Source organism: Onychomys torridus, chromosome 11, assembly GCF_903995425.1.
Source record: "Onychomys torridus chromosome 11, mOncTor1.1, whole genome shotgun sequence".
NCBI classification, from domain to species: Eukaryota; Metazoa; Chordata; class Mammalia; order Rodentia; family Cricetidae; genus Onychomys; species Onychomys torridus.
The window spans coordinates 43,943,648-43,959,482 of NC_050453.1; the positions used below are offsets into that span (position 1 = coordinate 43,943,648).

Consider the following 15,835-nt stretch of genomic DNA (forward strand, 5'->3'; position numbering starts at 1 on the left):
TCATTTATCTAGTCCTTTTAACAGGATTTTGAACAAGCAAAACAACCTGAAGCTGTTGAGATGGCACTGAATTAGAGGTGCTTGTCACCAAGCCTAATGACCTGAATTTGATGCCTTGGAACACATTATAGAAGGAGAGACTCACTCCCACGATTTGTTCTCTTAGCTCCACACATGAGCTGTGCAATGTCAGTGCATGCACACACAAAGAAATGATAATAACATAATTTTTAAATTATAATAAAGCTCTACATTGCTACTTCGGTTACACTGTGAAATATGTGTAATATCCACTTTAATAACTACAACCACAACTTTACTAACTTGATGAAAAAGCAGGGATTGTGTGTGTATGTGTGAAAGAGGGGGAGAGACAGGGAGGGAGGGAAGGAGGGAGGGAGGGAGGGAGGAAAATAATTTTCCTTGTTAAACTGGCAGCTCCATGATATAATTTCTATATCTTGAATGGAGAACTTTCTAGAATATGAAGTAAAATGGTAATAAGTTTTAAGATACTGAATTTAAATGAATTAATACTGAATTTCCTCAAGTGTGGTTTTTCCTATAGAGAATGAACAGACACCTGAAGCTCACATTCCTGTTATTTGAAATCTTAATCTCTTCATCATTTCCAGTATGTATTCAACACCAATTACTGGGAAGCACACTAACATTACAGACACGTGTGTTCTCTTAGGCTTATTGCGTGAGCGGAGAAGGAAACATGAACCACTCATAAGTGAAATGATAATTAATTCTGGTCAGTGCTGAACGAAAGAAAACCAAAGACTGAAATGATAAATAATGGAGATAAGATAAATTGGGCCATGCTATTAGCTCAGTGGCTAGGAGGCTACTCTTCGGTGTAAGGGTGAGATAACAGACCAACAACGAATAAAGACAAGCCATCTTGCTAAAGTGTCTATGCTGGTGTTACCAGACATTAGCTAGCAAGGATAGGACAGAAAAGCATGAAGAAGAGTAGACCCAGGCAGGGCCATTGTTGAAGGAGCAGTCACACTATAATGGAGTTGGCTTTCATTCTCTGCACAATGGGAAGGGTGTAGCCAGGATTGTGGTGTGGTGTGGACTAGACATTTTTGGATGCGGTGTAGAAAATACCTTTGAGGATAGGAAAGAGTGGAGCTAGAAGAGTGTTAGATTTGTCAATTCAAAGGACCATGGTCTGAGACAGGGAGCCAGGCTATGAGCTGCCCAAGAGTTAGGAGAAGTCATAGATTAAAGATGTCTTTGAAGGTGTAAAATGTCAAGACTGTTGATGCATTTGAAGAGCAGAAGAGACTTGTTTCCTAAGCTTCCAGTTTGAGCTTGAGGGACTGAAGGGCCATGAGGGAACACTAGGAGAAGGAAGCCATGGTTTCTGCTTAATCACATTGGATGCAGGAAACTTTTAAAACCCCTGATGCAAATGCCAGCTAGCACATTGACTGTATATTAGAGTTCACAGAAGGTGTATAATGTAAGATAAAAGCGCATATACAGTCAGTGTTATCAAACCCTAAGGAGAGGTCATGGACAGAGAAGGCTAAGGACAAAGTCCTGGGACAGTGCATTGCTTTGAACTCTGATAAAGGAGAATACACAGGGGAGGCAGAGGAAACCTGGTTGGAGGCTGGAGGAGACTAATGTTTAAGAAGAGAGTTGTTCTGAATGCACTGCAGTCACACACACACACACACACACACACACACACACACACACGCACGCATACACATACACATAAATGGGGAGAGATAACTAGACCTCAGAAGCTTGGGAGGTTCTGGATAGGGTTCTCCTTGCAGATAGAGTGTGTAGTGGGAAGGGCAAATTCAGCCAGGTAATGCTAGGCACTTAGCACAGACATTCATAAGTATTTTGAGTCTTTTGGTGGATGATTTAAGTCTTGGTAGAAAATCCTAAGCAGGGACTGGTTGTTGGAAATCCTGGGGAGAGAATCCTTACCAGGTCTGAAATGGAAAAAAAAAAATTGTCCATACAGTTATTTTCTATAATCCATTTATCTGTGCATTCATTTGTAAATATTATAACTGTGCTGAGACACCATAATAAGCTCTCTGAAAAATGCATGGGTGAAAGTATCTTTGAGCAGTGTAGTATTTCACAAGGCTTGAAGGAGTCCATTTTAGAAGTTTAAGTACTCAAAGGGAATCACAAAGTTTGTGTACATTTAAATACTTCTCTAGACCCTCATGACTCCCTGAAATACTGTTCTGAATGAGATGCTTCCAAAACCTCTGAATCCATGCTTATCTCATTTAAAATTGACTACTACCTACTTTTGTTAGTTTATACAGACCAGTTTTCTGAAAGAAGCTCATGAATTTTAATGTTCCAGACAAAACTAAACTACAGCATTCTATTCTGACAGTATAGACGATGTGGGGCTTTGCATCCTCGAAGTTTACTTTACTGCAGCAGGACCATCGGAGGTAATTTGTACACTCAGTTTGAACCTTCTGTCTTTTAGTTCCTCCAGCCATTAGTTCCCATCAAAAGGAATATGTTGTTGCTGTGGATAAACCTGTCTCCCTACTGTGTGACTCAGAGGGCTTCCCACCACCTGACATTACCTGGCATAAAGATGGGCAGGCACTTACCGAATCTATCCGCCAGCACATCCTGAACTCAGGCGCTCTGCAAATTGCATTTGCTCAGCCTGATGATGCTGGGCAGTACATATGCATGGCAGCTAATGCAGCGGGATCCAGCAGTGTGAGCACCACACTCACTGTCCATGGTAGGTGGTTTAACATGATTTGTTTCCATCTGCTGTACCACTGTGGCAATGAGAAAAGATCACCAAGAACAAATGGGATGGACTTCAAAACCAGTGTGTGTGGAGAAGAGTGCCTGTGTATTTGACTCTCAAGTCTGTGTTCCATAAGCTGTGTTTTCTTGTGTATGCACACATCTGTGTGAGAGATGACATCAGCATTTCCAGGAAAATTGGTGTGTGGCTGACACCCCCTTCATACTTCGACTGTTGGAGTTGTCTGGCTTATGTGGTGACCGTGTGCATTCTGTGGCTCTTCTGTTTCACTTCTTGAAGCTTCAAGTCATTTTAGCTCAAAAATAATCAGCATATGACCCAGATAATATAGGAGTTTGAACTTTATAAGAACTAAAGATTTTTTTGATTCATTATCTTTAAGTAGCACCAACATTCATCTGTACATTCTTTTTTCTTTACTTTGTATTAAGATATATAACAAAATATCTAAATATCAGCGTGATGAGCTGGAGAGATGGCTCGGCCATTAAAAGCACTAGTTGCTCTTCTAGAGGACCCTGGTTTAATTCCCAGCACCCACATGGCAGCTCAAAGAAGTTTGTGACGCCAGTCCAGGGATTACAATACCTTCTTCTGGCCTCCATGGGCACTAGGCACAAGTGTGATGCACAGACATATATGCAAGCAAAGTACTCATACATGTATAAAATCCTTAGATATATTTTTAAAATAAATATCAGCATTAAAATGTTAATTTTACTGCATATTTTAAGACTAATCATAGAATCTCTAATAGTCACTGGTAGGAAATGATAGCAAATTAAACTTTCTCCAACTACTATTTTTCTGGAGTAACTTTTTTTTAATAAATGGTTTTTGTTTTTTACTTTATTAAAAATTCGTAAAATATTTTTCCAAGTACATCTGACTTTGCCTAAACTTCATAGCAAGAATGATTATTTTAAGTAGAATTCTTTATAATTAAGTAATGTACTCAAGTTAAAAATCATTTTTCATGAGTTTTCCAACTAACTTTCTTACTTTTAATTAATCTATTGAACTAGGGGTTACGCATTTAATCTTTAAGCAAAAAAGTTGGTCTGCCCAAATATCTGTAGACATTTTATCAAAATTGTCCATGTGTCAGGTAACAACAAACCATTAATGCATTTTTAAAATATAAGCCTTAATACCTGTGCATCAAGGTATACAATAAGGGCAGACATTTTTTAACAAACCATTAAAACCAAAACCCTAGTCATAGGGGCGATTGAAAAACAAAACAAAACAACAACAAAAAAAACAAAACAACAACAAAAAAACACTTCTTCTAGCTAATAAGTAGGTTTGATATGTGGTTTATTTTCCAAATTATTTATAAACTGCTTCTGAAATGAGGCCAAGATATTAAAAGTACAAAGTTAACGTCACCTATAAAGTCATAGCCTTAATTTTTTATTTCTAACAAATAAAGAGCTAAAAGAAACCTACTATGAGCAAGGTATGGTAGCACTGGCCTGAAATTCAAGCACTTGAAAGCCTTGGCAACAGAATCAAGAGTTCAAATCCTTGACTACTAGTGAGTCTGAGACCAACTTGTGCTACAAGAGACCCAGTTTTACAAAACAACAAGAAAAATAAACAAGTTTGTGCCCGTAGCCCCTACCAGAGCAGGCTCCACACCTAGTACTCAGCCAATACAAACTAGACTCCATGAAGTTTTTCTTCTTGCTGTTATTCTTCTTAGTTTTGCATTGTTTTATTTTTTCAGGGAGGAAAGAGCGTGAAGTTGGATGGGTAGACACATAGGAGAGAACCTAGGATGAGTTGGAAAAGGGGGGTGAATATGATTGAAATGTATTGCATAAGATTCCCAAAGAATAAATAAAACATAATTTTAAAATCAAATGGTGAATGACCTGCACAAGATAAAACCAGTTAAAAATTCTAGCATGGGCGAGGAACAACTATTAAGCCCTGTCCGCAGATGAGGAGTCATTAGAAGTTGATGGCTGCTAGGAGAGGAAGAGTTAATTTTCTTGGCTGGGGTGCCCAGTGATGAGTTGTCCGTGCCCCAGTGAATGTCCATGTCCCCACATCCATACACTCATGGGCAGCCGTCATGAACTCAGTGAGTTAAAAAATAATATTTAGATGAATTAGATAAGTAGGTAGGTAGATAGATGAGAGAGAGAGAGAGAGAGAGAGAGAGAGAGAGAGAGAGAGAGAGAGAGAATGAGACTGTAAGAACCAGAGGGGATGGAGGTCACCAAGAAACAAGGCCTTCTAAATCAATATGATCAAAGCTCATATAAACTCACAGAGGCTGAGGCAGCATGCACACAGCCTGTACCGGTGTACACTAGGTCCTCTGCATATATATTCTGGCTTCCAGTTTAGTGGGTTTTTGGGGGATTCCTGAGTGTGTGAATGAGTGGGTCTCTGACTCTCTTATACTCTTTTCCTTTTGTTAGTTTGTTTTGTCCAATTCGGATGTGTTAATTTTTGTTTTATCTTCCTATTTTATTTTATTTTACCCCTTAGAATACTGTTTATTTTCTAATGAGAGACAGAAAGGGAATGGGTCCAGATGGAAAGGGAGGTGGGGAGGACCTGAAAGGAGGAGAGGGAGGGAACACCATAATCAAGATATATTATGTGAAAAAAATGATTTTCAATAAAAGGAAAGAAAGAGGACATGAAGTTTGGGGGAATTTGGGGAGGAGTTGTATAGGGGGTGAAGAATGGACCCGATTAAGATACATTGTATACATGTATGAAATTTTTTTATTTAGGAAAAAATGTTATTCATCTTACATACCAACCACAGATCCCCATCTCATGCCTCCTCCTGCTCCCACACCTCACCTTATCCCACCCCCCCCCCCATTTCCTCCTCCAACAGGGTAAGTCCTCCCATGGGGGGACAGCAAAGCCTGGAGCATTCAGCCGAGGCAGAACCAAGCCCCTCTCCCCTGCATCAAGGGTGAGCAAGGTGTCTGACCATAGGTAATGGGACCCAGAAAGCCAGCTCATGTACTAGGGATAGATCCTGATCACACTGCCAGGGAATCCTCAAAGAGATCCAGCTGCACAACTGTCTCCCATATGCAGAGGGTCTAGTCCAGTCTCATGCAGGTTCCACAGCTGCCGGTCTAAAGTTCATGAGTTTCTATGAGCTTGGTTCAGTTGTCTCTGTAGATTTCCCCATCATGATCTTGACCCCTCTTGCTCATATAAGCCCTCTTCCCTCTCTTCGACTGGACTCCCAGAGCTTGGCCTGGTGCTTGGTTGTGGATCTCTGCATCTGCTTCCATCAGTTACTGGAGGAAAGCTCTATGATGACAGTTAGGGTAGTCACCAATCCATCTGATTACCAGAGTAGATCAGTTCAGGCACCCTCTCCACTATTGCTAGTAGTCTAATCTAGAGTCATCCTTGTGGATTCCTGGGAATTTCCCTAGCACCAGGTTTCTCCCTTACCCCATAATGTCTCTCTCTATCAAGACATCTCTTTCATTGCTCTACTACTCTGTCCCTCCACCAGCTCTACCATCCCATTCCTCATGTTTTCATCCCCCATCCCCTCTTTTCTATTGCCCCCCCATTCCCAGTTTACTCGTGGAGATCTCAGTTTCCCCTTCCCAAGATGATTCATGTGTCTCTCTTAGGGTCCTCCTTGTTTCCTAGTTTCTCTGGATCTGTGGGTTGTAGTCTGGTTATCCTTTGCTTTACATTCAGTATCCACTTGTGAGTACATGCCATGTTTGTCTTTCTGAGTCTGGGTTACCTCACTCAGGATGATTTTTTTCTAGATCCATCCATTTGCCTGCAAACCTCATGATGTCATTGTTTTTCTCTGCTGAGTAGTACTCCATTGTGTATATGTACCATATTTTCTTTATCCATTCTTCAGTTGAGGGACATCTAGGTTGTTTCCAGGTTCTAGCTATTACAAATAATGTTTTTATGAACAAAGAATAAATAAGAAATATTATTTAAGAACTTGTTGCTTTCATACAACAATAGACTATTTCATACTCTTTGATTTTGTCATATTCCTAGCAAAGTCACCCTCAAAGGGGTGTTTTGTGTGTTGATTTTCAGTATGAGCTCAATGTTCTGGGTGACTATCTTTAAATTCTTCATAGTACCTCCTAGGATCCAAAGTACAGAAGTACACTACACAGTCAATGAGAACTCCCAAGCTGTTCTCCCATGCGTTGCTGATGGAATCCCCACGCCTGCAGTTCACTGGGAAAAAGACAGTGTTCTTATAGCCAACTTGTTAGGGAAATACACTGCCCAGCCATATGGAGAGCTCATCTTGGAAAATGTTTTGGTAAGTTTAATGGATGTGAATACATGCAGCAGAGCCAAGTGATTAATTTACCTCCTTCTTTTTCTCAATGTAGCTCAGAAGTATTTCCTTTAATACTGAAAGGAAATACACCTATAAATTCAACATAAGACTAATTTCTCTCTTTTTTCCCCCCTTTGGGATTTTTTTCTTTTTTCTTTTTGTTTTTGTTTTTGTTTTTCAGAAGGAAATATTTTTTTATTATTATTATATTTGTGTTTTAATTTTACACATCAGCCATCTTGCACTTTGTTTTATATCCTTGGAATTAGAAGTGTATTTAACAAAAGAACTGAAACCAGTAAGTGGCCTTCTCCTAAAATGATTGTTCTATTTTTGTGGGAAATTCCTAAGTGGTTGTGCTGTTCTTGGTGATAATAACTATGTCTGGAGGATGTGACGGAAGACACTCCTGTAGATGTCTGAGGTATGATGAAGAAAATGCCAAGAAAGGGTTTTTAAATAACCCTTTCTAATAATTGGCTTATGAAATGGAAATTCTACGGAGCTATGCAAATGAGATATTGGATGCCCTGGGCATCCTGTTTGGGGTCTCTAGAACAGTAGCCATCAAGTGGAAACAGCTTGACTTCCATTGTGATTGTACTTAAGAAATCTGCTTTGGGATACAATCACTCTTCGAGGCCCTGAGGAAAAAATATTTAAAACTTAGGAGACAATGCCTCAGATACATTTAAAGGACCCCATCTATAAGACACCTTATACATAGCAGATGGGAGACTTGAGTAATATGTGGAATTTTTTTTTTCTAAATGATATACATGAACAAGATGTTTTAATACTTTATTTCCATAACAACAGATTTTTAACTTAAGTTCACACAATCTGGGACAGTTTGTGGTATGTGTTTTCACTGAAAAAAAGGCATGCAACCAAACTTCAATTCTTTCAATACTGAATGTGATAAATATTTTATTTCCAATTTGTCATTGCTTTGAGTAAAAAAAATCTTAATATTTTAGACCATAGTAAAATAATCAGTAGTAGATGCATAACCTTAGTCCATTTAGAAACAGTCAACCAACCCATCTCATATTTATTAAGCACTTTCTCTTTGAGCAACTTGGTTTATTTAAACACTGAGAAACATCAAGGAACTTAAGTGAGAATGGACCAGGTATGTTTGAGAAACTGGCAGCCAGTAAAAGCATGAGAAAAGGAATCAGAGAAAAATGGAGGCCATACCAGGTACCATCAAGGAGATAATGAACAAGGATTCTTCCTACTCATAGTGAAAGTCAGAATTCCTTTCAGGTTCCAGCAGGGGCATGATATTATTTCCTCTATGTTTCTCAAGAATTCGACTCAGTCATTGCCTTGGTCAAAGTTGCTATTGCTACAATGAAACACCATGACCAAAGCACACTGGGGAGGAAAGGGTTTGTTTGGCTTATGCTTCCACATCACTGGTCATCTTCCAAGGAATACAATACAGAAACTCAAGCAGGGCAGGAATCTGGAGGCAGGAGCTGATGCAGGTTGTGGAGGGGAGCTGCTTACTTGGCTCCCTCATCATAACTTGCTCAGACTGCTTGCTTATAGAATCCAAGACAACCAGCCCAGGATTGGCACCACTGGAATAGGCTCATCCCTCCTCCAATCAGTTCCTAATTAAGAAAAGGCACTCCATCTGGAACTTCTGTGGCATTTTCTCAACTGAGATTCCCTCCTTTCAGAGGACTCTAGCTTGTGTCAAGTGTTCAGAAAGCTAGCCAGCTCAGCCATGATAAAGAAAAGGAACAGTAAGGATGCAGAGCTAGGAGCAGAGAGATGTGGGGAAGAGGGTCAGAAGTCAGATGGCAGAACTCATTGGTGAGTACTAGTAGAGTGAGAAGTTTGGGTTCCACGCGTGCTTTGAAATCAACACATCAGGAGAGATTTTCATTGGTGTGGGGGAAGGTGAAAATGAAGGAGAACTCAATCACATGAGTCTACAAGTCTAAGTCTAGAACAGCCTTCCATGAAAATGCAAATAGCTGCACGTGACAAGAAAGGAGCAATGTCAGTTCCCTGGTCTCGCCCGTTGCACCTGCGGCCATCTGATATCCACTGGTTGTTCAAGCAGAAATCAGAACAAATTCACAGTTTATTAGGATTTTGAAATAAAATCTTGGTTTGAGACACTGGGAATTGTCAACATGTAAGTGGTGTTTAAAACCACTATACTAGATGAGATCCTCAGGGGTCTGGGTGCAGAAAGAGACTAAAAGAGGATTAAAGACTGAGTCTCGCACAAGTCAACGTGAAGACATTGATGTTGAGGGGAAACCACAACAATGGATGGAGAGCGTGTTAGCTGGGAAGCTATCAGAGTGATACCCAAGTGAAGGCATTCAAACTCAGATTACTACTGCCAGTATGTCAAGTACAGCGAGTGATGAAGTTGGCTATGGGACTCAGCAAGGGAGACTCCAGAATTACAGGGAACAGTGGCCTTCTTCCCACCATGTCCTCTGATGGTTTTGGTCTCTGATCATATTACCCAGAAGGCCCACTATGTTGTCAAGATGCCAACAACCTTAGAAGTTCTTTGCCCTTCAGAACATTGAATAACAGCAGACCCTGTGGTGTTTTCTAAGATCTTATGACATGATTGGTCTAGTTCTGTGTGGCATGGGCTATATGCTTAAATTCATACATTTTAAATCACAGGATGCAAAAATCTAATTTGACGGTTTATGCTAAAAGGTGGAAACTTAGATTGCCATTAAGTAAATGTGCTCCTTGGGGAACAAGGGCTAGAATTTTGGAGGTTGTAATATATTAACACTTGGAAAACTGTTTTGTTTATTTAGCTGGAGGACTCTGGTACCTACACATGTGTTGCTAACAATGTTGCTGGTGAAGATACACATACTGTGACACTCACTGTTCATTCCCTTCCCACTTTCACTGAACTTCCCGGAGACCTGTCATTAAATAAAGGCGAACAGCTACGGTTAAGTTGTAAAGCCACTGGCATCCCTTTGCCCAAACTAACATGGACCTTCAACAACAATATCATTCCAGGTTGGTGATTTAATTCTTCATAGTTAAATGTATGCATCCATTCAGCTGTGTGGCCCAGTCTCTACATCCTCTTAGAGGTCACTGAGGAGTCACAGGTATAGAGTTGACTCTGCCCTGTGACAGGGTTGGAAGTTCTTGAACACCTGCAATCCCTACACCTGAGAGACAGAGGCAGGAAAAATCAGGAGTTCAAGGTCATCTTCAACTACTTGGTGAGCGAGAGGCCAGCCTTTGCCATAGGAGATGTTATCACTAAATAAAGCAAATAAATAGAGCAAAAACAAAAAAAAAAAACAAATAAGATTCTGTAAAATTATGTGTTTTTTCCCAGTACAGATGCACTGCTCATCCTTTTGAAAAGATAACTGGATCACAAGAACTATATAGTCTATGATACAAGCAAAACTTTTGACAACAACAACAACAACAAAACCCTCTCCCCAAAAGGAGATAGTATTGTATCTTAGGCATCTAAACTTGCTTCTGATGGACCCCCTGCAATGCTCATCAGCCGGTTAAGAGGTTGCTGATAGAGACTTGCAAATGCACTTTAAAAAAAAAAAAATTTCAAGACAGGGTTTTTCTGTGTAGCCCTGGCTGCCTGGAACTCTCTCTGTAGACCAGGCTGGCCTCAAACTCACAGAGATCTGCCCCCCAAGTGCTGGGATTAAAGGCATGCACCCCTACTGCCCAGCTCACAAATTCACTTATCTTACAGAACACAGTGCTTCTCATTGGGTGAATCAACCTCAGAAAAGACGAGGTTAATTGACACAGCAAATGTCTAGCCACCGTGTATTCTGAGTGTTAAGTTGGTGCTAAACCTAGGACACTCATCCCTGGAAGACACATGTCTATATACTTGTGTGGGTTACTTTATTTTATTTTTGAGATTACAGTATAATTACATCATTTCAACCCTCCCTTCCCTCCCTTCCCTCCCTCCAAATCCTCCCCTAGACCTCTTCTTGTTCTCTTTCAAATTCATGGTTCTCTCTTTTCATCGCTCTTACTTGTTTGATTTCATCATGGAAGATGCCATCAATAACAAGTATAAAGATACTGTCAGTAATGAGTGGTTGCCCAGTCCTCAGAGTTCTGATTTGCATCTACCACACACCTTACTAGAGGAGCGGTAACAGCTTGAGATTTTTCTGTGATAATGAATTATGTGAATGATTGAAATTCATCAACTATATCACCTTTGTAAGAACATATTATACCTTGATAAAGAAAAGCAGTGTCTAAAAATCAGAACTCTTTTCTGAGGCAAATGCTAATTCTGGTATTTACATTTGTGAGCTTAATTTGCTGTTCAATATGGTTGAATGAGTTCTTTAAAAATAAGTGAGTGAATGCATACAAAGTAGCCATACATAATCAGGTAGCAGCATGTTTAGTATCAGTTCTTTTAGGATGAGCATTCTCATATTAAGTTCTCATCCGAATAATATAGCTGCTTTGTAAATATTTACATCCTCAGCATTTATGATTTATGGGGAAGTTTAAGTTATTTTAGACTTGATCATAATGTTGTCATTACCTACCAGGGATATATTTTCATGTTTTCCCTACAACCTGCCAAGTCAGTTGAATTACAACTGAAAAGGTGTGCCCATCATTGATGTAAATTGTTTGGGAAGAAAACTGGTGGGGAGATAAATGGAATGGAAAATGCCATATTTCTGAAGGAAGGGTTTTTGAAACTCAGAGCCATCATGAGCCAGCTCTAAGCAACAGGCTGAGATGAAAGGAACACTATAAAATACTCTTGAGAGAGGTTTGTTTTCATTCTCTTTTCCTGTTCTGTGGGCTGTTTGGGTTCTTCAAATGAGTGTCTATAGACAGAGTAAATAGCTCAAGGGAGGCTCTGTGCTAAGGGCTCTCTTGTCCAGTTACGGTTCAATTGCTGACTCGCTCATAAATCTAACCTGAAAAATATTATGCTGCTGTGACATTTTCCTAGGTCACTGAGAGGCATCTGTGTTGTTTCCTAATCTGTTTCCTCAGCCCACTTTGACAGTGTCAATGGACACAGTGAACTTGTTATTGAAAAGGTGTCAACAGAGGACTCAGGCACTTATGTGTGTACAGCGGAGAACAGCGTTGGCTTTGTGAAAGCGATTGGATTTGTTTATGTGAAAGGTAGGTAAAACTGTTCTATGGTCCCTTTGTCATTTATTCATAATGAAAGTTTGTTTCCTCGCTATGAAGTAATACAACATGACTGCAATTAGAGAGTTGCTGCAGTTAGAGAGTTACAGGTAGAGAGTTGCTGGGGAGATGGCCCCGTGGATAGGATGCTTGAGCTTTAAGCATTAGAATGCAAGTTTGGATGCCCAGAACCCATGTAAAACCCAAGCAGATGTGTCAGCCACATACAAACCCAGCACTCAGGAGACAGACAAGAGATCCAGAGGAGAGCTGGCTAGATAGCCTAGCTGGGATTGGTGAGTTCCAGGTCAAGAAGGAGACTCTACCTCAATAAATAAAGTGAGGAGTGATTGAAGAAGATCCATAGTGTCAAATTTGGGCTACACACACACACACACACACACACACACACACACACACACACACACACACACACACATAGCCACAAGAGCACCTATACACATGTTTACATACCCACACATGCACAACACACACTAAGTAAGAAAAAGGTAAACAAAGCGATCATTGTCATGAAGTAGGGTCGTCCCCAGATGAGGACTAAAATTGGCGATACTACCTGGAGATTAGTAAGAGTGACAGTTCTGAAAAACCCAGGACATTTGAAAGTGGCTTTCCCCTCATTGCTAAGTTATAGGTCTTTGTGAGTCAAAAGTCACACAGGAACTCAGCACCAGCTTTTCCTTCCTGCCTGTCTTATGGTACTTCCCAGAGCCTCCAGTCTTCAAAGGTGATTACCCATCTAACTGGATTGAACCACTGGGTGGTAATGCAATTCTAAACTGCGAGGTGAGAGGAGACCCCGCCCCAACTATCCAGTGGAGCCGGAAGGGTGCAGACATAGAAATTAGCCACAGGATCCAACAGCTGGGTAATGGTTCCTTGGCCATCTACGGTACTGTGGTAAGTTTCACTGGAGTTGTTGACACTATCTGTGTCACTGTGTCTTTGTCTATGCCCTTTGAAGATGAGAAAACTTTCCTCTACGGTCCTCTGCACATCATGATATCTCAACTAGTGTACTCCTTCTTTTAATCTGTTCATTAAAATTAAGTATTTTAAATGTATGTCCTAACTGATATATGTAAGCCTAAAATGTACCTAATAATTAGTATAGCATGAGGTGTTTCAATCTGTGTACACTGTGGAATGTTTTTATCAAATTAAACATTTATCAGATGTTATGATGGAGACCTTTAAAACCCTCTCTTTTAGCTTTTTGTTTTTATCTGCATTTACCTTACTGCTCAATAAAACACTAGAATCTTCCACGTTTACTAACCATAGCCAAGTAACCCATTGATGATGGGTTTGCCATCGCTCCCGCTCACCCCCAGCCTCTGGTAATCACCGTTTGCCTCTTGACTTTGTATATTCCCTCTGTGATCACACAGGACTTAGTTTTCTGTACCTGATGTGTGTCACTTATAATGATTTCCAGTTCCATCAGTCTTGTCACAAATGACAAGATTCTAGACTTTATTACTGCTGAATAGTGTTCCTTTGTATGTGTAACATTATTTCATCCAGTAACTAAATTCTTTTGAAACTATGAAACAATAATATAAGGTGAGACTGTTGTTCTTTCAAATAAGTAAAAGCAATAAGATAATTTTGTTGCTTTTTCCACAATCATTGATCTATTATTTAATTTTAGGAGAGAAACTTCTCAAATCTATTTTAGAACAAGAAGATCAAAAATTTATAAACATGGTTTATAAGTAAATTATAGGATAAATTTCATCAGGAAACTAATAAATATACAAGGCTTTGCTGGTACTTCATTATTCAGTAAAGAGAGGTTCATCTAAATATTTCTTAACGAGTACAAACAGTTCATTAACTCACACCTGGTGAGCTCTCTTAGATGCTTTCATTCTTAATTAAAATAACAATCAAAATACACCATTACCTAATCCAGTGGGCCTTTCCCCAGGCTTTGTTTTCTTTTTTCTTTTTTTAATGTTAGCTGTTATTGGTTGATACTTTAGTTTTGAGATTTTTTTTTTTCTCATTTTAAGTGATGTCATAGTAAGTCTCAATTTTCTTCATTGGTGTCTTTTCCTTCTATACAACTATTACTGTTTCTCAAACTTTGGGGACTCTTTGAATAAATACCATTGTTAATGTTGTTGCCAAGTCTTTTAATTATACAACTACATGGTGCTAAATATGTAGCCTCGGCCCTGAGACTTCCAAGTCCTATTTCCAGCTGCCTACTAGAAACCTCCATATGTATAATATATTGAAACTTCAAACTAAGCTCACATATGGTATTATAAATAAGTGAAATCATACAGTACATGTTTTCTGTATCATATATATATATATATTTATGCAAGTCTGTAATTTATTATGATGAGTAAATTCATTTTTCACTTTCCTTAATTTCAAACTCCCTAGGAACCCAGCTTGATACATTTTCAAAACCTCCAGTTAGAAAGAACTCAGTATTGGTTCATTTGTACTGGCTGGTTTAATGGACTTTAAGATGGCCATAATCATAGCAGCTATACTTTTCTTTCATTTTAAAGAGGTGGTTATAAAATGATGCTATTTTTAGTTTGATTTGCCGGGACTCACTATCATATGAACAATTTTAATTTTGGAATTTCTTTTTTGTTCCCCCATTCCTCTTCTTCTTCTCATTTTTCAAACTTAGACATAGGTGAGGTTTTCTATTTCCATGAAAATGCTTTCCCAAAGCTGAAATTCCACATGAGCTACCATACTAAAAAAGCAACAAGGCCTGCAGACCCCTGTTCTCATAAGCACACTTGTTTCCATAGAATGAAGACGCCGGGGACTACACGTGTGTAGCCGCCAATGAGGCCGGGGTGGTGGAGCGCAGCATGAGCCTGACTCTGCAAAGTAAGCTGCTGCATCCCTCTCCCGAAAGCACAAGAGCAGGAATGTTGCCCAACGGAGAAGGACCATTTCCTTTAAACCCCGTAACACGTTCCTTGAGCAGTAACTTTCACAGTGTGTCTAGTTTCCTTTCCTGATGGTAATGGAGCAGTGGTCATGAGCCATAACACTGATGCACTTCTGTAGAATCCTTTTCTGCTCCTGGCTAACCTCCACAGTTGGTAATAGAGTCACAGTGTCCTGGTGTCAAACCTTTGACAACAGTGGGTGCCTGCTGTGGTTCACTAGACTCTTGCCACATGCTTACAAAGAGATCCTTTTATGCTTTTAAAATATGAACTAAATATATTATGGGAGAAATAAATCTATTCTCAATAAAAGGAAACGTGTGTATTAAAAATAAAGAGTAATTTAAAGGATCTCAAAAGGGCTTCCAGGCGGATTGGCAGCCCTCTCCCATGAAATAGCTGTGTTTTCTGAGTGGGATTCTTTACTCTTCATGGAGTCCCTCAGTAAATGCCATTGGCAATCAGAGTTTCCAAAATTAGAGAAACATGACAAGTTCTGCTGACCCAGGTCAAGAAAAACGTCATCAGATCCGCTAACATACAAATCTTGACAGTGGATCCTTTCAACACCTAACATCAAAA

General features: G+C 39.6%; 1 protein-coding gene across 1 annotated transcript in view; it reads left to right on the top strand.

Moving 5' to 3' along the window:
• Hmcn1 (hemicentin 1) overlaps positions 1 to 15,835 on the top strand; it is a 439,960-nt gene that overhangs the window by 378,195 nt on the left and 45,930 nt on the right. Inside the window, exons 81-86 of the mRNA XM_036202400.1 lie at positions 2,492 to 2,761; positions 6,907 to 7,097; positions 9,932 to 10,145; positions 12,156 to 12,290; positions 13,030 to 13,220; positions 15,107 to 15,188. Of these exons, the coding sequence (XP_036058293.1) occupies positions 2,492 to 2,761; positions 6,907 to 7,097; positions 9,932 to 10,145; positions 12,156 to 12,290; positions 13,030 to 13,220; positions 15,107 to 15,188 (1,083 nt within the window). The remainder of the gene's footprint in view (positions 1 to 2,491; positions 2,762 to 6,906; positions 7,098 to 9,931; positions 10,146 to 12,155; positions 12,291 to 13,029; positions 13,221 to 15,106; positions 15,189 to 15,835) is intronic.